Source organism: Physeter macrocephalus, chromosome 2, assembly GCF_002837175.3.
Source record: "Physeter macrocephalus isolate SW-GA chromosome 2, ASM283717v5, whole genome shotgun sequence".
NCBI lineage: Eukaryota > Metazoa > Chordata > Mammalia > Artiodactyla > Physeteridae > Physeter > Physeter macrocephalus.
The window spans coordinates 32,845,968-32,870,792 of NC_041215.1; the positions used below are offsets into that span (position 1 = coordinate 32,845,968).

The 24,825-nt window shown below is 41.8% G+C and overlaps 1 protein-coding gene across 1 annotated transcript in view; it reads left to right on the forward strand.

The window, feature by feature from the left end:
* Positions 1–24,825, forward strand: part of CNTNAP5 (contactin associated protein family member 5) — an 879,838-nt gene that overhangs the window by 497,197 nt on the left and 357,816 nt on the right. The window contains exons 9-10 of the mRNA XM_024115033.1: positions 17,525–17,674; positions 23,843–24,014. Coding sequence (XP_023970801.1) covers positions 17,525–17,674; positions 23,843–24,014 — 322 coding nt within the window. The remainder of the gene's footprint in view (positions 1–17,524; positions 17,675–23,842; positions 24,015–24,825) is intronic.

Sequence of the window (24,825 nt, forward strand, 5' to 3'; positions counted from 1 at the left end):
TTGAGAAGCTATTTAGCAAATTTCTTTCTCTTCCACACTGACTCAAGACCTCAGGCAAAACCAGACCTCAGTCCTTAGAGTCATAAAAGCTGAGTGAGTTTGTGCAGTCATGGGACTTCTATGCAGTTTCTAAGATTTCTAGTCATGGAGGTGAGTTAATCACTTAGAAACATAACATTTTTCATGTGCAGAGTTATAAAAGTTAAACCTCGATCCTCCTTATTTGAAGAAGAAAAATCGTGAGCTGGCGTTGGGCTGTTTCTCTCCAACTGGCGAGATGAGTACAGAGACTTGTAGGGCCCAGGTCAAAAATGCAGTTTTAATATAGTACAGGCCCCAGTGACACTTTGCTCTAAAGCATTACCTGTATTATTAAGCATGTGTCAGTCCATTAAAATGCGTTTATGACTGAGAGAGAGGCTGGTTGAAGCTGCCCCAATATCCAGCAAAGAGGGAGAAAAAAATCATGTTATTTTAGACCTGTCTCTCAAAAAAAAAATCAAACAAGTAAAAGAAAGATTTAAAAACATTCTGATGTCTGTCTCAGAAAACTCTCGCTTGCTTCTTCCTCCAAGAATTTCCTGAATTTTGGAAAATTCAGAAATTTTGGAATTTCTTTTATTTTTCTTTGAAATGGATCAAGGCTTTGTGTCTACTGGCATTGTTCTACCTGGGGGGAAAAGACAGGTAAACAGACAAAAAAAATCAGACTAACAAAAACAGTTTTCTCCTCCCGTACATTTCTGAAGAACCTTGTTTTCCAAGTACTTGAGATTGTATTGGCTTTATAAGAGAAAAATCTCACATGAGAAATTAGAAAATAATAAACATTGTTCTAATAATTTTGAGGGCCACTGGGGCTACCCTTGACACATGGTACCTCATGGAAAATAAAAAATAGCACATTATTAATTGAACAGGGAATCCAGATATTTAAAGATTTACTTGAGAGTAGTTCATGTGTTTCTAACGTCTTGGGTCTAAAAGAGAAGGTGACCCCTATGAGAAGGTCAGCACACGGATGCCTGGTACATTCACTCCTGTTACCAAAGCTTCATACAGTGTGCATAGTTTTGGAGGTGTGTGGTTATTTTGTGCAGTTTGCATTGGGTATCAGGAAGAGAAGTCCAAACAAAATCGTCCTCAAAATAGAGGACATCTGAATTTAGTTGTTCTAAGGGATGAAATTTCAGGGAGATGAAGGACAACGGTATAATCCCTCCCTTGTATTTTTCATTATTTTCTACTTTTGTCATTTCCTTTCTTGAAAGCCTTGTACGTGTGGATATGAGGCAAAGTCAAGGGCATCATTTCACTGTAAGTGATATGACAGTAGAGCCAACAATTACTGTGGATCTCATGCAGGTCAGGCATTATGCAAGGACCTTGTCATATAATACTACAGAAAAAAAAAAAAAAAGAGTTCATGAAACGTATGAAGTGGTTCTTATTTTACCAACAGGCACAAGGGGAAATTGAGAGTCAGAAATTAAGTTCAAGTGACCAAGTAGGTGTTCAAGCTCAGGCCTTTCCTTTGCATCCCCAAGTCCATGGTCACCGCAGTGTATCTTGCTGCCCACCCCCATGTTTATTCGTGATATGGTCAGGTGTTTATAAAGAATTCAAATGCAGAGAAACTCTGCTTTAGATGAAAGATGAAATGTACAGTAGGCTGTTAACAAAAGTAGCCTATGTAGTATCTAAAGTTGGGTTTTCCCAAAACATTTCACTTGGTGTTCCCATCAATAGACAGATTTGGGGGTTAAGTGGGGCTGACAAGGGATCGTGAATCCATTGTCTTTGTAGACTTTTACTCCACTTTAGCTGACATTGCCTATATAGCGTTATAAAGTAAATTGTGCATATCTATATATTAACATACACACACACACACACACACACTAATAGTCATTGAGTATATGTGACATACTTTTCTCACACTTTTTTTTTAAACTGTTTATTTATGTATTTATTTATTTACTTTTGACTGCCTTGAGTCTTCATTGTGGTGCGCAGGCTTCTCGTTGCAGTGGCTTCTGTTGTGGAGCATGGGCTCTAGGCACACGGGCTTCAGTAGTTGTGGCATGCAGGCTCAGTAGTTGTGGCTTGCGAGCTCTAGAGTGCAGGCTCAGTAGTTGTGACACACGGGCTTAGTTGCTCAACGGCATGTGGGATCTTCCCGGACCAGGGCTCGAACCTATGCCCCCTGCACTGGCAGGAGGATTCTTAACCCTGGTGCCACCAGGAAAGTCCCTCTCAGACCTTTCCATTTGTTTTTATTACTTATTTTTTTTCAGACCCTTTTAAATGCTCAGTGCCGATTCCTTAGCAAGATTATCATGTAAGTACAAAGGGTACTAAGTGAAAGCCTAGATGCTTCCAGAGACTTTGCCATGCCTTGCACAGCTTTTCCCATATTCTCTTCACCCCCGTACGTCCGACGCCACATGGAAATCTGGGGGCTGCATGGGAACGGAGAGGAAACCTTCCAGGACCCCTGCTGCTCCCATGTCCCCCTTCAGGGATCAGAACAGCCAACTGTGCAAATCTTAAATAAACAAAAAAAACACCTGGATTTCCTCCTTTATGTATTTCACACTCTAGTTCCTCACCACTTCTCCCCAGGTTCCATGTGTCTTGGGGACCACTTTCTCTCTCAGGGCCATACCTAACCCTGGAACAATTGATACCACGTTCTATTTTTGAGGAGCAAATGGCTGCCATTTTTAAAGACTCTTAAAAAGGTGCTTAGAATGTAGATTGTCATTGTCCAAACCAATCTGGATGACTAAGAAAACAGGAACTTGTGCAAAAGTAAAGGAGACCACCTGGTTCATTTCTTTAGACAATCGAGGCAGAGTGTTTTGAATTGCAAGTGAAACATTCAGTAACCAAAAAAAGCTGGCACCACTATAATTATTTTACAAGTGCCCTGACATTTCAATGTTATTTTTATTTTGCTGATAATGAGAATGAGAACAGGAATGAGAATAGGAAGAAAGAAGTTTGAGTCCTTCAGTCCTGAAAATTTGAAGTCTGTTTTCATCTGCTGTAGTGCTTCTCTAAACATCAAGTTCTCACTGAAAAGCCAATCTGGGCAAAGACGTTGAACTCAGGCCTTAGCGTCCAGAGCTCCAGCTTAGCTATGCTCTGCATCGATGCAGAATGTGAGTTTTATTCTGTTAGACCTCATTGTCCTTTGTAGCTAAAAGGAGAGAGTTGGTCTAGAATTACTCAAGTCCCTTCTAAACCTTCATCTGAGTTCTTGAAGGAAACCAGGAGGTCACCCATATCCCTTATTTTCTTTAAAGAAATCATTAACCCCAGAGTCTTCTTTCGAAATCGGGGCAAGTGGCCTAAATTAGGTGTATTCAGCAGGGCCAAGCCCCCTGCCAGAGGCCGTGTTTCTCAACTCCCCACATGATAACCTGGGATTCTTTCCTTCAGTGATTTTTGTGAGTGAGATGCTTGGTTGTCCCAGAAAGGCCCTGCGTGTTACTCTCTGTGATCCGTATAGAGTTAGGTGCCAAGGAGCCAAATCTGAGAAGTTGTGTTTAGTTTTGTTTTTGCGACGATCTTTTAATCACAGTAGGATACTCTTGTGTGTGTATGTTGATTGGTAGGTAAGGGAGTTATCAGAGTATACAGGACCTTCAGTAGTACCAGAGCTATTGCATGTGGAGAGAAAAACAAGATAGAGCCGTGATAAGGTTCTTTTAATGTGGGACAGACTTTCTCAGAGATGAGAGGGTTTTTTAAAATATAAATTTATTTATTTTTGGCTGCATTGGGTCTTCTTTGCTGCGTGCGGGCTTTCTCTAGTTGCAGTGAGCGGGGGCTGCTCTTTGTTGCGGTGTGCAGGCTTCTCATTGTGGTGGCTTCTCTTGTTGTGGAGCGCAGGCTCTAGACACTCAGGCTTCAGTAGTTGAGGCATGCGGGCTCAGTAGTTGTGGCTCATGGGCTCTAGAGCGCAGGCTCAGTAGTCGTGGCGCACAGGCTTTGTTGATCTACAGCACGTGGGATCTTCCTGGACCAGGGATCGGACCCGTGTTCTCTGCATTGTCAGGTGGATTCTCAACCACTGCACCACCAGGAAAGTCCCTAGATGAGAATTTTTATATATTTATGTCACTGCAGGAAACAGAACAAGCCTCAGTAGGGTCAAATGGCAGAAAGACCATCTAATGGCTTTTCATTAGAGAATATTCTCTCCCGAGCATTTAGCTGCACAATCTACTGCTTTGTTATACTAGAGACATCAAACCCAGAGTGGAATTTTCAGGAGTAAGAAATGAATCTCTGCACAACTAAATGAAACCCAGAAGATGGGGAAGGGAGTCTTCACACTGAGAGATCTCAACCTGGCAGCAGGGGCTCTAAAACGATTATAAGCTGGAAAGACAGAATGGGAAAGCCAATTGCCAGGCACAGAACAGAATCCCAGGGCCAAAGGACACATGATGAGCAAAGATCCAGAAATCAACCGGATGCCACAGAAGTGTTTTTAGTGGAGTCAAATGGCTTATTGGAGAGGCCGTTTCAGCTTCTTCCACTGAGTCCCTAGATACAAGCAACAATGTTCGTCTTATTTCCTCAACCACCTTACATTTTTTTCAGTAGTTAGACGCAGGGCATTCCAGCATTACAAATTACTAAACAATCTGTTCTACTCAGTCATTAATTTTCTATACTTAGTAGAATGCTGGGACTGACTTGTTCTTCCTCTAGCTGAAGATAGGATGAAATTCTAATGGCATAGCCTTTGATCAGCAGTTGTCATGGATGTTATTGGATGATTATTTATCATTGGCTTTGTTTATATTAAATAAATCCTCCTACAGCTATGGTCCACACCATCCCACTTGTTTTTTTTAGAATTTATCTCAATTGATATTTTCTCAAGAAACCTTCCCAAAGCAGGCCAGCTGCCCCTTTACTGAGTCTTCTGGTTCTTCTCCTTTGTAGCACTGACTGTAAGTATGTGTATAAATGTATGTATTAGTTTGTTAGGACTATGATAACAAAATACCACGGATTAGGTGACCTAACAGAAATTTACTTTTTCGCAGTTCTTGAGGCTAGTTCAAGGTGTGGACAGGGTTGGTTTCTTCTGAGGGACTCTCTCTTGGCTTGTAGAGGTCATCTTCTCTCTGTCTTTTCTCTCTGCCCATCTGTGACCTATTGTCCTCCTCTTGTGAGGACACCAGTCATATCGACTATGGGCCTACTCAAATGACCTCATTTTACCTTCATTACCTCTTTAAGGGTCCTATCTCTAAGTACAGACACATACTCGGGTACTGAGTCGCGGGGGGTAAGGATTTCAATATATGGCTTTTGGGGGGCACAATTTCGCTCATAAGAATATGTATTATCAGACATAGAGCACAGACCTGTGGTTGCCAAGGGGAAAGGGGGATGGGGGAGGGATGGATTGGGAGTTTGGGATTAGCAGATGCAAACTATTATGTATAGAATGGATAACCAACAAGGTCCTATGGTATAGCATAGGCAACTATGTACAATATCCTGTGATAAACCATAATGGAAAAGAATATAAGAAAGTGTATATATATTAAAATATACACTATATATGTATGTATAACTGAATTGCTTAGCTGTACAGCAGAAATTAACACAACATTGTAAATCAACTATACTTCAATAAAATAAATTATAAAAAGAATGTGTATTAATCATATGTCTATATAATTGGCTGCTCAATGTTCCTGTCACCATAGAATGTAAGGATTCATGGGAACAAGAACACTGCCTGCCTTGCTCAACACTATTTGCCCAAGGCCTAGTAGAACACCTTGCTTATAACAGGCTCTTGCTAATATTTGCCTAATGTATAAGCAAGTGTCTGAATAAATGAACTACTAGAATTGACCTCCAAAACATTTCTGAAGCGTCTCATGTCAACAGTGGAAGAAGAGTTAAAAGTGATTTTTAACCAATATTCATGTTACAACAGTTCTACAGCGCGGAATGTGTCAAACCCAAGAATGAGTTATAAATCAGGGGAAGTACTAATCCGATAAAGGCCAGTGGGGCTCCCAGAGGTGGAGAGACGGCAGGGAGAGCTGTGTCATGAAGGATAAAAGTGTTCACCCTATTAATACTTGTGGCCAGATGGTTTTAGTCTGCAGTCCTGCAATTCACAGAGCAGCTTCCCCAATATCACCCTTTTTCATAGAATCCATTTGTATCTCACCACCATCTGCATATCAAGTAAACATGATGACTTGGTGAACCTCATCCTCTGCTTCGATTAAGCCGTCATTAATGCCTCTGTGTTTTAGCTAAGATAATGTTGATGAGAAAATCCCATTCATGAGGGCAAACAAATGATAGCCACAGGGCCATGACTGTCACAACAAGCTGTCTGGCTGGGCGCAGAGTTCGAGTTTCGGGAAGACAGACGTATGATGAGGCATTCCACTTTATGGAAACTGAGAACTGCCATTGCCGAAGCTTCAAGATATCAAGCAAAGCCTGGAAATGTTTACCAAAGGAGAGATCTCCCGGGCATGTGTAGCTTTTTCAGGCCTGAGTAATGATGATGACTTAGCTTACTCTTCCTTCTTCTCCGTTTCTCTCAAAAGAGAAACAGAGGGAACTAGATTTGTCTTATGGGAAAATAATTTAATAGTCAAAACTGCTGTCATTTCCTTTGTTTGTTTTCTACTTTAATAATTCTTTCATATAATTCACTTTGCCTCTGTTTGTTACCAAACACAAGTTCCTATGTCCAGTGCACAGTGAGGCCAAACAAACCACAATGTCAGAGTTTGGAGCAGAGAAAGTTTTATTGCAGGGCCATGCAAGGAGAATGGGTGGCTCATGCCCCGCAAAAGCCCCAAACTCCTGGAAGGGTTTCAGCAAAGCATTTTTTAAGGCAAGGTGAAGGAGGGTTGTGGCTGGTTACTGCAAAATTCTTGGTGTTGGAATCCTTTGTTCTTGCAGCTGTTCACCTAGGTCAGGTCACGATGTTCCTGTAAACCTCCAATAGGACAATTGTTATTCTCCGTTCTGCAACTTTTTATCTCTATATGAATGGAAAAGTGTTATCTGCTTAAAGGTCAGAGCCTTGAGAATGGGCTATCCTGTATATTTCAGGCTAGGGGCAACATTCTTAACTTGAAGCGAAAGCAATAGAATACAAAGGTTAAGGTAAGAGAAACAGATCTAAACTGGAGTTGGATTTGTTCTTCCCTATTACACATTTAATTCAGGAAGCTTTTGAAGTGTCTACTTTCTGCTGATACTGTACTCAAATCTGAGGGTGGAGGTATCGCCCTCCAAAAGCTCATAGGCACTGTTGAAAGGGACAGTACTGAGCCCTGATGATGCAGTAGGACAGATGCTCAGGGTACAGGGAGAGCACAAGGGAAGAGGCACCAGAAAGGGTGAACAAGGGAAGGAAGGCTTCCTAGGGGCAGGGATAACACAGCTCTGTTTTGAAGAAAGAATAGAATTTGGTCAAACAAAGAAGGAAGGGAAGGTTGCTCCAATTAGAGGAGAGAAATAGGGGGAGATCTAGATGTGTAAGACTCCACAGGTGGCTGAGGGTGCCTGGATCACAGAGAGCGAAGGAGCACAGGCAAAAGATGAAGCAGAATTGTGGTCAGGGACGCTAGAGTTTGGGCTGTCTCCTAAAGGTGACAGAGAAACAGCTGGCTCTGGAGCTGACCTTCATTTTTATCATGTAGACACTGGAGCCGAGCCTTCAAGTCCATCCTAGAGACACTATGCCGTCACCACCCACCACGAACATGTCACAGTTTATATCTGACCCTAGTGTATGGCAAACCCAGCTGTTTCCCTCCCAGATGCTGGCCAAGGGTTCTGAGGATTCAGGTTATCTTGACATATGAACCAGGCTTTCACAACTAGGAAGGGTTTAACCTGTGATTTATGGTCTAGGTGCCAGAGAGGGCCCTGCTGCTGACACCTGGTAGTGGAGATTCAGCTAGTCTGATGCTCGATCAATCAAGGAGCGTTTGGAGAGGGTAGGATGTTGCTCTTTTGATGCCGAGGGGGGGATACCAAAACACGATGCAGACTCTGACCCCTAGGAACTTGTAATCCCATCGGGGAGATAATACTTACAGAGGTGAAGAGTTAATTAACGGTACAAGGCAGTAAATAATATGAGCTAAATGAATAGATCAGACAGTGGATGTTATATGAACTTAAAAGGAGAAATCTCTATGTATTGATCTGGTCAAGGAAAGCCTACTTTCTTTATTTCCTGGTTTATTAACTTATTCTCTGAATCATTCAGTACTTTCTGTGCTGTGCTAGGTGACTGTGATAGAAAGTTTTAAAAATATATATATATATGCTTCCTGTCCCTATAGTTAAGGAAAGGAAGCACTAGGACAAAAACTGGGCATTGGATGTGAATTTGGATAGTGGGAGGACAGCATACAGGTGAAGTAGAGGCTGGGAGAGGAAGCCTCAATTAGCTTAGTGCATTCACTAGGGGCATAATGAATACACTAGTCTAGCTCGAGTAGGGAATTTGTGTAGAAATATTGGGAAATAAGATGGTGAGGACAGATGGAGACTTGATTACAGAGGCATCGATTGTCAAGATAAGCATCTGAGTTTCATTCTCTGAGCTCCATGACCCACTGGAGGGATTTTTGCTGCAAGGTTGATACCGTAAGTCCCCTACATGTGAACCTTCAAGTTCCGAACTTTCAAACATGCTAACGTGGTCTTCAGCAACTTGGTGACCCTCAGCCAGAAGGTGGAGCTAGATCTGCAAGAGGATGACTTGATTAAGCTCCTTGCTGTGCAACACGAGGAGCTTACTAATGAAGACCTGATGGAATTGGAGGCCCAGAGAAAGGATGAAGAGAGACAAGAGGAAGAAGAAGTGACTGAGGAACCGAAGAGAGTAACGACGCAGGAAATGGCACGGGGGTTTTCTTTATTTTGTCTTTATTAATTTTTATTGGAGTATAGTTGCTTTACAGTGTTGTGTTAGTTCCTGCTGTACAGCGTAGTGAATCAGTTGGAATTTTCTTTCTTTGAGGAGGCACTGTTGGTTTTTGAGGCACAGGACCTGAATGTAGAACGGTACACGAAGGTTGCAGCAGCCGTTCACAGTGCAATCCAGTGCTACCCTATCATCTATGAAGAGAAACAAAAGAGCTACTACCTAGACATCACTGGATTGTTTTTTCAAGAGGGTAGGTAGAATTGAATCCAGCAAGGAACCAGAACCTGTGCCATCCACGTCAGGCGTGAGTGACATTGCAGCCTGCCCTCCGTCTCCTATCGCTGACGATCCTTCAGCTCTACCACCTCCCACCTGCAAGGTGCTGTACAGTAAGATTAAAAATGTTTCCTTTATTTTTGTGTTTGTTTCTTATTATGTGTTTGTTCTTATTTGTGTGAAAAGTATTATAAACCTATTACAGTACAGTACTATAGAGCCGATTGTGTTAGTTAGGTACCTAGGCTAACTTTGTTGGACTTATGAACAAATTGGACTTATGAACGTGCTCTCGGAACGGAACTCGTTCGTCTGTAGAGGACTCACACTAATTACCTTGCTCTCTAGGTAGTTCAAGGTGTCCTGTACCAGAAAGAGGTCAGAGGCTGGGAAAAGAGGGAGGCCATCAGAAAATTCCCAGCTCCTGTGATAAGGGATAGAATCAAAGCTGGAGAAGAAATCTGAAGAAATCTGTTACTTCAAATCACCGTGTGTAGGGAAGGGTTAATAGAATTTGATAATTGATGGATAAATGGTCTCCAAGAAAAACAGGACTCAGGACCTAAATTGTGGTATAATGGTGCTAATAATTGGAATATGCTCTTTTATGATGTGATTGACATTTTAAGACTGCCTTATTCAATTATTTAGATATTCCCCACTTTGTTCTCTCAAAAATTGAAACTACCTTTGAACTATTAAGTAAAGGTTGGTATGAAGGGATATGGAAAAACAGCTGAATTGGGTTTTCTGGGGAAGATAAAGCCTAGAAACTTCCAAGTCAAGCCAGGCAGCTGTGTCTTTATTTTACAGATAGAGAAGCAGGTTGAGAGAGATTAAGAAATCTGTCTACATTGCTAGAAATTATAAGTGGCAGGGCCTTGAGCAAGGGTTAACAGGCGAGTAAAGTCATCAAGGAGATTTGTAACAGGTCATTTCCGGGGCTGGAAATAGACCCTTCGGGGACTCTGCTCTGGCCTGGACCGTAGCTCTGTGTGTCCTGGTGTGGCTGTATGCCTGATGGTTAGAGGTGCTGGGACAGCCACCCGATTTCAATGTTTCTGTCTTCAACCCGTGAAAAGAGACACTGAAATAAGATGAAGGCTGAAATGCACTGCTCTGTTAGGAATTGGACTGAGAATGAGAGAAAAACAGAAAGGGAGGGAGACATAAAGCAAGCCCTTGCTTTCTGAGACCCTGCAATCTCAGAATTATTCCCTGAACCCAGCAGTCCTCAACCAAGGGAACTTCTCCACCCCCATGTACCCCGGCCTCCTGTTCCCCCAGTCCCATGCAGGGGACTTCTGGCAAGTTCTGGTGATGATTTTTTTTATTGAAGCACAGACCTAACTTTATAATTTTCTAGCATCCCAAATAATGTGCTAAGCATATCCATATAAATTTATCATTTTATTCTCATAAAACTCTAAGGTTGGTGGTGGTGGGGTTTTTTTCCCCTTTATTTATTTATTTTTTACTTGCAGTACAGTTGATTTACAACATTGTGTTAGTTTCAGGTGTACAGCAAAGTTATTCAGATATATAATACATATAGAACTATTCTTTTTCAGATTCTTTTCCATTATAGGTTATTACAAGACAGTGAATATAGCTCCCTGTGTTACACAGTAGGCACTTGTTGGTTGTCTATTTTATGTATAGTAGTGTGTATGTGTTAATCCCAACCTCCTAGAGGAAAGCATGGACAGAACGCTCTTTAACCTAAGTCACAGCAATATTTTTTTTGATCCATCTCCTAGAGTGATGGAAATAAAAACAAAAATATACAAATGGGACCTAATTGAACTTAAAAGTGTCTGCACAGTAAAGGAAACCATAAACAAAACGAAAAGCCAACCTACAGGATGGGAGAAAATATTTGCAAACGATGCAACCAACAAAGGGTTAATTTCCAAAATATACAAACAGCTCATATAGCTCCATGTCTGGTGATGTTTTTGGTGCTGGGGACGGGGGCATCCAGGGAGTCAGGGATGCTGCTATAACCATCCTACACAAGAAGCATAGTACAGAATACCACACCCTCAACAAAAGATTATCCAGTCCCAAACGCCCAGTGCCAGAGTTGAGAAACTCTACTTTAAGGGAAAATGTTACTCCTATAAAAAAGTTTAGGCCTTCAGCATATTGCTTAACTGCTTTTAGTGTCAGTTTCATCAAACGTGAACTGTAAATTATTGGAAAGGTCTCATTATTAAAAGTATTAAAAAAACACATGAGATGTTGGTAATGACATTTATCTAGAAAAATAAAATCAAAGTAGTAAAAGCAAGAATTCCAAGGTCAGACCTAAGCAGACATTTTAAGAAAAAAAAAAAAGGTTGAATTGTGCCTTAATCCTTCTTAGAAGCTAGAAGTTCCACGAAAGGACAGGACCAAAGTTTGAACTCAGTCTTGTCAAAGGGGAAGTTGCCTTGTGAGAACAGAAACTGGTGCAGCCACTTTGGAAACCTCTGGCAGTTCCTCAAAAGGTTAACTATAGAGTTACCATATGATTCAGCGATTCCACTCCTAGGTGTACATCTAAGAGAACTGGAAACATAGGTCCACACAGAAATTTGTACAAGAATGTTCATAGCAGCATTATTCATAATACCTGCAAAGTGGAAGCAACCCAAGTGTCCATCAACTGGCAAAAGGATAAACAAAATGTGGTCTGTCCACACAATGGAAAGACATTCAGCCATACAGATAGACTGATACGAGCTGCTACCTACGATGAACCTTGAAAACATTATGTGAAGCAAAAGAAGCCAGTCACAAAAGGGAACATGATGTATGACTTCATCTATATGAAATCTCCTCAATTGGCAAATCCATAGAGGCAAAAAGTGGATGAGTGGCTGGCACAGCTGGAGGTGGGGGACTGGGGAGATTGGAGATTCATAGCTAAGGTTACAGCATTTCTTTGCGGGGGGCTCCAGACATTTTAAAATTAATTGTGATTGCTGCCTAACTCTGTGAATATACAGAAAAACATTGAACTGCATTTTACATAGATGGAGAGTACAGTATGTGAATTTTATCTCAATAAAGCTATTTCAAAAATATAAGTAAATAAAAGCAAAGGTGAATTCCACAGCAGAAAATAGAACTCTGCAGAGGTAACTGACCATCAGAGCAATTCCTGGAGCAGAGCAGGGCTAGCTTTGGAAGTGTGGAGACCAGAAGCAGATCATCCTACGTGTCTGACAGCTCAGCCTAGGTGCCCGACCCTTTGAATTCTGGCTCTGTGGTAGCCATAGGACCCAGGGCAGCCTCGCCAGTTTTCTGTTTTAGCATATATAACGTGAGGGCTATAAAGCTTGGCCTCCAGAACTATGGTGAGAACTAGGAATTATATACTGAAAGTGCCTGGCACATTGTAGATATTCAGTACTGGTAGAGTGTATTATTAGCTATTTTTACAATTGGGCTGTGTTTCACATTTCCATTTGCAAGTTCAGTTGCAAGGATGGAAAGTGTCTTTTTTTTTTTTTTTCATGAAGAAAAACTTCTAAGCCTATTTAACCCTCTCTGTGAGAGACCTTTTATACTAATGCCTTAGGCTGAATTCTGGGACCAGGAAGCAGCCACTTTAAATAATGGGGGCAAGAAGTGGAAAAGAATGAAAACGTTCCCTATCCTTTATCTCGACCTCAACAGTTTGTTAGTTTTGAAAAAATGATTATAAACGTCGCATACTTTTTTAGAAACTTGGCAAATTCTAGTACTCTGTATAAGAAAAAAGAATCTGTGATTCTATCATTTGATATCGTTCCAGTATTTCTGTAGTTATTTTTAACAAAATGGGAACCGTACCACACATACTGTTTTTCACTTTTCAGGATATCACTACCATTCCTGGAATTATGATTTTTAATGACTATATTATATTCCATGTTATTATTATTATTATTAATGGTAGAGAAAATTTCATTTACAATAGTGACAAAGAGGGTGAAATACTTGGAATAAATTTGACAGGCAGTGTGAAAAACCATACAAGAAAAATGTTAAAACACTCCTGAAAGGCACTGAATAAGACTTGGACAAATGTAAAAAGATATCCCATTCTTGGATGGGATAACTCAACATTATAAAGATATCATTTCTCCCTAAGTTAAATTACAAATTTAATACAATCTCTATAGAAACAACACAGTCTATTTCATGGCATTAGATGCATTATACTAAAATTCATACAGAAAAACAAAGATTCAGGATTATATTCCATGTTATTGAATACACTGCATCTGATTTATCTAACCTACCCTTATTGGAAATATTAGTAGTTGTGAATTTTTGCTATTATAAATGATGTCATGAACTCTCTTCACCATAAACCTTGTTTGCGGCTCTGTTACTATTTTAGGATTAATTCTTCAGAACAAAATTCGTAGAGATGAGGTATGATACTTTTAGGGTTTTTGATACTTGTTGGTATATTGCCTTCTAGAAAGAATTACCAATTTTGAAATTGCCTGTTTCCCTCTGTATCCACTAACAGAGACTATAATTGGTTTTTATTCTTTACCAGTCTGGGAGATGACAAATATTATTTAACATCACATTAAAGTTCAGAAATTTTGTGTTTGTCGTCATCCAATAATCTTTCCAGAACCCAAGTCCTACCTTTTCAGCCTCAGCGTTTCAATCATATGAGTGCTTAGCACCCCAGAGTGGTCCTCAATACGGTATTTTTTCACCCCGAGAGGCTTTTTCCCCACGAAGGTGTTCCTGGCCTCAAAGGTAATGCTTTCCTGTTCCTTTAATTGAGAACTTCTAGTTTTTCAGAGCTCCTTATCTCAGGTTTTTGAAGGAAAGCAACCTGATGGAATTGATTTTCCCTAATTTGTGAATAATTAATAACACTTAAACCTGTACCTTTTAAAGAGCGTTCTTAAAAAATAAATCTGGAAGAAGCTCCAGGGGTGTGATTTTGGATCTGTTAACAGAATGAAGGGAAAAAGAGAGCCCAGCTAGAAGCAGATTTTTAGAGAGGGATCTGCCAGTTCGCTTGCCTTGGAATCTATGCCCAGGTCAGCTCCTCTGAACCAGTCTTATTTATCTTAGCTTCTTTCCTTCCTCTTCTGAAACATCTCACGAGTTAGTTCCCAACCTGGGCTGTGCAGTTGAAGCTCTGGGGGTCTTTGACACTTCCAAGGCCTGTGGCCACCCCCAGAAGTCTGCCTTAATTAAGCTGGTGTAGGGCCCAGGGACCTGTCTTTTCAAAATCTGCCCAGGTAATCCCTTTGTGTGGTCAGCAGCAAGAACTACTGTTGGAATAATTCTAAGAGCTAAGATTTCACACAGCCTCTCCCTGCAGGGACTAGGGACATGCAGGAAAAGATCAAAAGAGCTCGAATTAAAAGGAAAAGCAGACCAGAAAGAAAAAACGAAAAGAAAAAGAAAACAAACAACTGACCAAGCAAACCCTTATTAAGTGATGCTTTTAAAGACAGAAATGTGGATAGTGGCCTGGGGAGGGGATGGGGCCCCAAGTCAGAACATATAAGCTTGAGCCCCAGCCCTGGCCCCCTCATACTGAGTAGACCTCTTCCTCGGGCCAGTGTCCTCTATACAGTGACTCAGTGATGTGTCTCTAGTTAGATGGCACACTCCCCCCTGGCCTCCGTCTGTACTTTCTTCCCTACTGTATCCCTGCTGCCTAGCTGGGCCCTTAGGGGCTATTTTCGCCCTATGTGTTGAACTAGTTACTGACTTCCTTCCAGCCCAGTCTAGAGTTTACCGACAAATGCAGTCTCATCTGTTATGCAGAGCTATTTAAATCAGTACGCAAATGACAGTAAAAGGAGTAAAGACCTCAGCTGGCCATGCCCCCCAAATGCCCCTGACAGAAGTCAAATGTTCAGCACCGGGAAACACCTGACAGACCCTCTGCCTCATTAGCAGAATCCCTGTTGCTGGGACCCAGACCCTGGCCTTTGGGGGAAAGTAGGGCCTCCAGGCTGAGTAGCTTCTGGATTCTCCTCTCCACCCCAAGCAGATGTTCAGGGCCGCAGCAAACGCTGGCTGAGAGGGAGCTGGAAGGAAACGCAGGAAGACCTACATCTGGGCCATTCTGAACGGATGGAGCACGGCTGCCCCGGTGCAATGCAGCTGGGCCCCCAGCCTGGTGCTGTGCTTTCCCGGGGGCAGCTTCTCCTGCCATCAGGTGACTCAGGGTCACGAGCTCTTCAGTAGCTGTTCTAAGAAGCCGTGCAGACCTCTGGTCTGATTGTCAGTGCTTTCTTCCCAGCTGGTTTCTCAGGGACTGCCCCCCTGTAGGTGCTACCAAGACTGAACTCCTTTAGCTCCGGAAATAGCTCTTCATCCATCCCTTCCTCTCCATTTTCGCTGCTAATACTTTGGCTGAGACCCTGGTCATTCTGTTTCCAGCCTCAACTCCTCCCAGCCCCGACTTTTGGCCACCAGAATCTCTGAATGTGCAGCTCCAGGCAGGTCATCACCACGCTAATGGTCCCCTCTGGGACTCCCAGTGATCTCATCACTTCTAGACCAGTGATTTCATTCCTGGCTACCCATCAGAATCATCAAGGGGGCTTTTTTAAAATGCAGATGTCTGGGACTCTGTCGCCAGAGATTCTGAGAGAATTGGCTTGGGTAAAGTGCCCTCCAGAATGCTTTGTCCGAGGACACTGTTGAAATGCCTTCCTTAGCCTCGCACACGAGGCCCCTGACCCGACCCTCTTCCCACCTGCTTTCCTGTTGCCCTGCCCTGCTTCTCATTCCAGACCTCTGCTTCTCTGTATAGGCTCTCTGTCCCCCGGAACTCTTCAGAAGTGGGAAACTCTTGCACAGTTTTCAAAAACTACCTCTTCTATTTAAGTATTTTCAGGATCCTTACGTGGAGTTAGGTCTTTCTTCTCTATCCGCATGTTACTGGTTCACCCCGAATTGCAAGCAGGGATGTTGTTCGCCGGCTTCTCTAAGCCGCCAGCCTGAAATTCTCAAAGGACAGTATTTTAAGCCTCTTTGCCAAAGTCTCTTCCATCTAACTGTGGATTACCCCGGGATAGAGACCAGATGATATGACTCTCCTTTCTCCCAAATGCAGGGCAGCATTTTGTGGTTGCTGTTCTGTCCTTTTGCTTTAGCGAGCATGATTTCTGCTTGCGACGTGATATGAACTGTCCTACGGGCCCTACTATATTAACGGGTATAATTCCCACAAGAGCCTGTGAGTACAGTCATTCTCCCCATTTTGCAGGGGAGGAAACTGAGGCAATGAGAAAAGGAGGGTAACTCGGCCCATAGCAGGGCACATGTCTATTGAGTGAAGACATGGTGGGGGGGGGTCTCTGTGATCTGGTTACAAACAAATCTCTGTGACTGGACTGGGTCATACGACCATGTTCCCTTCAGCAAGCACTTTGCACAGACAGAGCCTTAAAAGATGATAAACTTTTTGTAGAAAAGAGTGGAAACACTGGTGTGTAATTCCCAGCACACTTTCCTCAACAAGGTAGGTTGGCAGTGCAGTGCAAGCCAAAGGCATCTGTAGCAAAAGAACGAGAGAGAAATTGCCTTTTAATAAACACCCACCATGCCCACAACCTGGGAACTTTCCTGCCTGATCTCAATGGATCCCTTACCAATGATACAGAGTAAGAGTTATGGTATTTACAGCAGATAAAACCAGAGCTCCGTGAAGGTAGGTGACTCAGTGTCACATAATTAGTGAAGGAAGAAGGTTGGCACTAAACTAGTCTGTTACCTCCTTTCAGCAGGAGACTCCTCTGCCTGGTATGTCATTGGAATCTAGCTTTCCTCATCTACTTTTGCCTCTAAAACAGTTTATTTTCTTTACTAAAAAAGAAATATAAGTCACGTGTAGAAAAATGCGAGAAAACTAAAATTGCCTATAACCCCACCACTCAGAGACTAAAAATCACCGGGAACGTTTTGAATTTTTCTTTTTTTCTTTCTTTTTCACGTTTTACTCTGCATTTTATATCAATACGTCAATACATGTTTTCTATACCTTTGTAGTATACAAACACATTTGTGTTTTGCCCTTTTGTTTTCAAACCAAACATGTCAGAAGTGGTTCAGCCCCTTTTGAAAAAGGAAAATAATAGAATGAAGTGGTAAAAAGAAAAAGAAAGATGCCTGGGAAGCAGCTGAGGATTTGTTTTATGCCAAATGAAGAGAGGGGCCGCTCTGAGAATGTACAAGGACCACCACAGGCGAGGAAACGAGCCCTGCTCTCTCCACACCTGCCCAAATCACTCATCCCTAAGCCTGCCCTTCCTGTTTCTTTTGCAGGCAGTGACTTGAATGATGGCTTGTGGCATTCAGTGGGCATCAACGCCAGAAGGAACCGCATCACTCTCACTCTGGATAACGATGCAGCATCCCCGGCTCAGGACACCACCCGGATGCAGATTTATTCTGGAAATCGCTATTACTTTGGAGGTAAATTCCCCAGCTTTTGAGGTTGAAAATAAAGGAGGGAGGATGCAGTGGACAATTATTTCACTCTGACAGTTCTTTCTGTGTCAAATTGACCATTCTCCCTGCACACACGCATGTGCACCTACCCTCAAGCCCAAAGAAATGAGAAGCAAACTTTCCCACAGCTGTACAAATATAAATTATCTAGGTCGGTGCTGAGGAAAAAAAAAAAAAACAAAAATCTAGCTGTAAGAGCTGGTGTTACATAACACATCCAAAGGAGATTTTTGTAGCCATGCCAGACTCTGTGATCATATTCCAAAAGAGAAACTCAGCTGAAAACTTGGAGAAAGTGTACCGATAGTCAGCAGTACCTGCAAGAGAAAAAAAAAAAAAATCCAGGTAGGAAGGTACAACCAGCATCCTCAGCTTTCTCAGTCATTTCTCTGCTGATTTGCTTTCTTAATCCCCTATCCATCTGTTCCCCACATCCCTGGAAGCCATGCCCATGGAGGGGGGGCAGCTAAAAATGGGGAAGTCCTAGAAGCCCATGAACTTGTAGCTTCACAAAGAGCATCCAGTACTAGGAAACTTTGCAAAGATGAAAACACAAGGGCAAACTGGTAAGGAGGAAAAATATATAGTTAGGCATTTGCTTCATTTTTATAGATGTATGTATATTTTTATTTGGTTTTTTAAAGGTTTTTTTTCATTAAAAATATTCGTGTCTAATTACTTAGCCAGTTGTTGGTATTATAGAAACAATCTCTAAAGAGTAATTAATTCCAGTAGCTGTGTGACCTCGACTAACATACTCATGGTCCCTGAACTTCCTTATCAAGGACGTTGGGAAACAAAGCAGAATTTCTGGGAGAATTCAGTGAGATCAAGGTTAAATGTACAACATCATGCTTTCTACATTAGAATGGACAGACTGGCTTCAGCTTTTGTAAATATGGGTCTCAGCTGGGCCTGGTCTAAAGAGAAGTATCCTGTAAAATTATAATGTGCAGTCTCTAAAAGAGAATTTGCAAATCACTTATCTCATACCAATGACATGAGGCTAAGCTTTGAAATACGAAAGGGACTTTGCACAGATGCAGTGTACACATCCGGGTGTCCTGGGAGGGAAACAGTGTGGAGTGATTCGTTTGTGGTTTGATTTCAGGGCCAGAATCTCTGTCCTTCATTCCAAATCTCCACATGTGCCTAGATAACAAAGTCCTTTAAAAAGAGAATACTTGGATTCTCTGTAAATATTTTATGTCTTACATCATTTAATTCATGCAGAATCCTTAGGAGGTAGGTAATATTAAGCCCATTTTACAGATAATAAGGCCTGTGTTTGCAGAGATGCAATCATCTGTGTGAGTAGTGGAAGCAGGAATCAGCCCCAAATCTGTGTTCTCCGTTAGCCACTAGTGACAGCAAAGGGATGTAAAGACTGCAGAAGAGAGGTCTGGTGGCCCCCAAAGATACGTTTCACGGACTGTATAATTTTGCTTCATATGCAGTGTTTCATAGACAGCAGAGAAAAGCAACCTTATATTTATTTCTGGGGAAAATGACGTTGAATTAATTATGTCACTTAAGCATCCGAAATGCCTCAAAGCCAAAATGGCTCCCCTCTCCCAGTTGAAGTGTTTTTAGACGTGGGTCTTAACGGGGCTTCAGGCTGAGGAGGGAAGATTTATCAGGGATCTGAACAGTGATCCGCATGTTACTGGTTCACCCCGAATTGCAAGCAGGGATGTTGTTCGCCGGCTTCTCTAAGCCGCCAGCCTGAAATTCTCAAAGGACAGTATTTTAAGCCTCTTTGCCAAAGTCTCTTCCATCTAACTGTGGATTACCCCGGGATAGAGACCAGATGATATGACTCTCCTTTCTCCCAAATGCAGGGGAGCATTTTGTGGTTGCTGTTCTGTCCTTTTGCTTTAGCGAGCATGATTTCTGCTTGCGACGTGATATGAACTGTCCTACGGGCCCTACTATATTAACGGGTATAATTCCCACAAGAGCCTGTGAGTACAGTCATTCTCCCCATTTTGCAGGGGAGGAAACTGAGGCAATGAGAAAAGGAGGGTAACTCGGCCCATAGCAGGGCACATGTCTATTGAGTGAAGGCATGGTGGGGGGCTGCTCTGTGATCTGGTTACAAACAAATCTCTGTGACTGGACTGGGTCATACGACCATGTTCCCTTCAGCAAGCACTTTGCACAGACAGAGCCTTAAAAGATGATAAACTTTTTGTAGAAAAGAGTGGAAACACTGGTGTGTAATTCCCAGCACACTTTCCTCAACAAGGTAGGTTGGCAGTGCAGTGCAAGCCAAAGGCATCTGTAGCAAAAGAACGAGAGAGAAATTGCCTTTTAATAAACACCCACCATGCCCACAACCTGGGAACTTTCCTGCCTGATCTCAATGGATCCCTTACCAATGATACAGAGTAAGAGTTATGGTATTTACAGCAGATAAAACCAGAGCTCCGTGAAGGTAGGTGACTCAGTGTCACATAATTAGTGAAGGAAGAAGGTTGGCACTAAACTAGTCTGTTACCTCCTTTCAGCAGGAGACTCCTCTGCCTGGTATGTCATTGGAATCTAGCTTTCCTCATCTACTTTTGCCTCTAAAACAGTTTATTTTCTTTACTAAAAAAGAAATATAAGTCACGTGTAGAAAAATGCGAGAAAACTAAAATTGCCTATAACCCCACCACTCAGAGACTAAAAATCACCGGGAACGTTTTGAATTTTTCTTTTTTTCTTTCTTTTTCACGTTTTACTCTGCATTTTATATCAATACGTCAATACATGTTTTCTATACCTTTGTAGTATACAAACACATTTGTGTTTTGCCCTTTTGTTTTCAAACCAAACATGTCAGAAGTGGTTCAGCCCCTTTTGAAAAAGGAAAATAATAGAATGAAGTGGTAAAAAGAAAAAGAAAGATGCCTGGGAAGCAGCTGAGGATTTGTTTTACGCCAAATGAAGAGAGGGGCCGCTCTGAGAATGTACAAGGACCACCACAGGCGAGGAAACGAGCCCTGCTCTCTCCACACCTGCCCAAATCACTCATCCCTAAGCCTGCCCTTCCTGTTTCTTTTGCAGGCAGTGACTTGAATGATGGCTTGTGGCATTCAGTGGGCATCAACGCCAGAAGGAACCGCATCACTCTCACTCTGGATAACGATGCAGCATCCCCGGCTCAGGACACCACCCGGATGCAGATTTATTCTGGAAATCGCTATTACTTTGGAGGTAAATTCCCCAGCTTTTGAGGTTGAAAATAAAGGAGGGAGGATGCAGTGGACAATTATTTCACTCTGACAGTTCTTTCTGTGTCAAATTGACCATTCTCCCTGCACACACGCATGTGCACCTACCCTCAAGCCCAAAGAAATGAGAAGCAAACTTTCCCACAGCTGTACAAATATAAATTATCTAGGTCGGTGCTGAGGAAAAAAAAAACAAACAAAAATCTAGCTGTAAGAGCTGGTGTTACATAACACATCCAAAGGAGATTTTTGTAGCCATGCCAGACTCTGTGATCATATTCCAAAAGAGAAACTCAGCTGAAAACTTGGAGAAAGTGTACCGATAGTCAGCAGTACCTGCAAGAGAAAAAAAAAAAAAATCCAGGTAGGAAGGTACAACCAGCATCCTCAGCTTTCTCAGTCATTTCTCTGCTGATTTGCTTTCTTAATCCCCTGTCCATCTGTTCCCCACATCCCTGGAAGCCATGCCCATGGAGGGGGGGCAGCTAAAAATGGGGAAGTCCTAGAAGCCCATGAACTTGTAGCTTCACAAAGAGCATCCAGTACTAGGAAACTTTGCAAAGATGAAAACACAAGGGCAAACTGGTAAGGAGGAAAAATATATAGTTAGGCATTTGCTTCATTTTTATAGATGTATGTATATTTTTATTTGGTTTTTTAAAGGTTTTTTTTCATTAAAAATATTCGTGTCTAATTACTTAGCCAGTTGTTGGTATTATAGAAACAATCTCTAAAGAGTAATTAATTCCAGTAGCTGTGTGACCTCGACTAACATACTCATGGTCCCTGAACTTCCTTATCAAGGACGTTGGGAAACAAAGCAGAATTTCTGGGAGAATTCAGTGAGATCAAGGTTAAATGTACAACATCATGCTTTCTACATTAGAATGGACAGACTGGCTTCAGCTTTTGTAAATATGGGTCTCAGCTGGGCCTGGTCTAAAGAGAAGTATCCTGTAAAATTATAATGTGCAGTCTCTAAAAGAGAATTTGCAAATCACTTATCTCATACCAATGACATGAGGCTAAGCTTTGAAATACGAAAGGGACTTTGCACAGATGCAGTGTACACATCCGGGTGTCCTGGGAGGGAAACAGTGTGGAGTGATTCGTTTGTGGTTTGATTTCAGGGCCAGAATCTCTGTCCTTCATTCCAAATCTCCACATGTGCCTAGATAACAAAGTCCTTTAAAAAGAGAATACTTGGATTCTCTGTAAATATTTTATGTCTTACATCATTTAATTCATGCAGAATCCTTAGGAGGTAGGTAATATTAAGCCCATTTTACAGATAATAAGGCCTGTGTTTGCAGAGATGCAATCATCTGTGTGAGTAGTGGAAGCAGGAATCAGCCCCAAATCTGTGTTCTCCGTTAGCCACTAGTGACAGCAAAGGGATGTAAAGACTGCAGAAGAGAGGTCTGGTGGCCCCCAAAGATACGTTTCACGGACTGTATAATTTTGCTTCATATGCAGTGTTTCATAGACAGCAGAGAAAAGCAACCTTATATTTATTTCTGGGGAAAATGACGTTGAATTAATTATGTCACTTAAGCATCCGAAATGCCTCAAAGCCAAAATGGCTCCCCTCTCCCAGTTGAAGTGTTTTTAGACGTGGGTCTTAACGGGGCTTCAGGCTGAGGAGGGAAGATTTATCAGGGATCTGAACAGTGTTTAAGGAAATGCCCCACACGCAGACTGTAAACTTAAGGAAAGTGAAAAATGAGTTTGAGTGATAATAGTCAACTTACATAAATTCTCTCTATGGCTTCAGTTAGAAGTTGTAGCATCTCTCTTCATTTTATAGTGTGCCTGTGAGCCGCTAACCAACTGCTGGGCTGAAGCCCAGCAGTGACTGTCTATTAGAGATGGTTGAAATAATTCCCAATTATTTATGGGTTATTGCCCATGCATGTTTTCAAGCATGCATCCCCATATGCTCTGAACCTATTTAAACCATCGGGATGGAGTTTATGAAGAGTACAGGCACCCATGCACGTACATGGCTCTATACCTCTCTTAATGCGTACTTATTCCCTGGTTGCAAGCTATGCTCAATCAGTGTAGTGCCTGTTTTGTTTTGTTTTGTTTTGTTTTTAAAGAACACCCTTTAAAAAGGTATGGTATTAACCTTTCAGGTATGTGATTACAGCCCTATAACTAGGTGCATTTAAACCCTTCGTTCCTTTAGCATCTGGATTTGCTTTGCATATCACTTCAAAATTCCAGCTACTTTCCTGTGTGTACCTTTCTCAGGAACCAAGCCTGATAATGCTGAAAATTAACCAGACAATTACTCTGCTACCATTGTTACCCAAAGCGTAATTTTCTTTGAATGTGTAGTTCGGAATTGAAGTGTGCATTTAAAAGTGTGTTTCAAGACAGAAATTCCCAAGTAGTTATGATATGTTGCTTTCTTGGGCTGAGTGAAGTGTACCGCACAAAAGAAGGCCAAATAGCTTACGAACAGGGCGAAAAGAAATAAGAATGAGATACATATTTTAATTCCCTGGATTCATTTCTTTAGGTATAATAACTGTATTGATTTTATATCATGGTTTTAATAATTCCACTATCTGAAGTCTCTGTGGGTTTGATTCTCCTAATAAAGTTGCTGCTGGCTCCTAATCTCCTAATGAAGTTTAAAAAAAGAACGAGATAAGTGCGATAGGATCGGTATCCCCTTTAACACATTGTGTTTTCTAGTCTATACAGTGATTGAGCATGCCCCATTTTGTACCAGTTTTGTCCCCTCTCTGAGAATGCTAGGATTTGCAACAAAAATGTGTGCACTGCTGTGAATGAAAAAACACCGAAATAATTAGACCTTAAGGTCTTCCGTCAATAGGTCGCCAAAGCAATAACTGATCGTTTCAGTATTCGTCTTCATTTTTTTTTTTTCTCTGTCCCACAGGGTGTCCCGACAATCTCACCGATTCCCAGTGCTTAAATCCCATTAAGGCTTTCCAAGGCTGCATGAGGCTCATCTTTATTGATAACCAGCCCAAGGACCTCATTTCAGTTCAGCAAGGTTCCCTGGGGAATTTTAGTGAGTTACACATTGATCTGTGTAGCATCAAAGACAGGTAATTATGGTCTCTTCTCCTCTGTTCTCCCACCCACCTTCCCATTTTCACTCTTCTAAATATGAGCTTCTTTCACCAAAATTCGAATCCCCTGACATCAGCCACATTAGACATAATTGAGTCGCCTAATGGAAAATATTTCTGAAAGGATTTCTGGCCCAGAGAAAAATGGTTTAAATGAGTTGAGTCTCTCTTCATGTCGACTTGCAGTAAATGGGATATGCAAATTAAATCAAAATACAAATTTGTGAAAGGAGTAAAATTTTATGCGTAAACAACATTTGATTACTTTGAAGTTAAGAGTGAAGCAAAAAGGAGGGAGGAAATCGCTCCTCTCCTAAACCATTTCATTCTTCACTGCAGTCAGTGTCCTTTCTAAAACTGACAGATGAAAATCAAACCCTCTGGGATTCCTATAACAGAGTCCGGTTGTACAGCGACTCCCTGGGGGCCTGATCTTTGCTGTCACCACCCCTAACCCTCTGTTTCCTTGGCCCAGAGGAGACCGGACCCTGGACAGAGAATCAGCACCTTTATTCCCCAAGCTACACATCTAGCAAAAGCTCCCTTTCCCTCTTCATTTCTCCTGGGCTCTGGCTCCTCTTCTATTTGAATTTCTAGATTCAGAGACGCGCTGGAGAAAATAAAAGAGGAGGAGGTTCTGAATTTTCAGCAAGGTTAATCATGTGATCCATGTTTCTTCTCTAGCACTTAACCTCCGTCTTTCTTCCAATTCTAATCACCCCAGTCAAAATACCATTTACCGAATAGGTGAATACATGTTATGTGCTTTCCTGTGTGTTGGTGATGC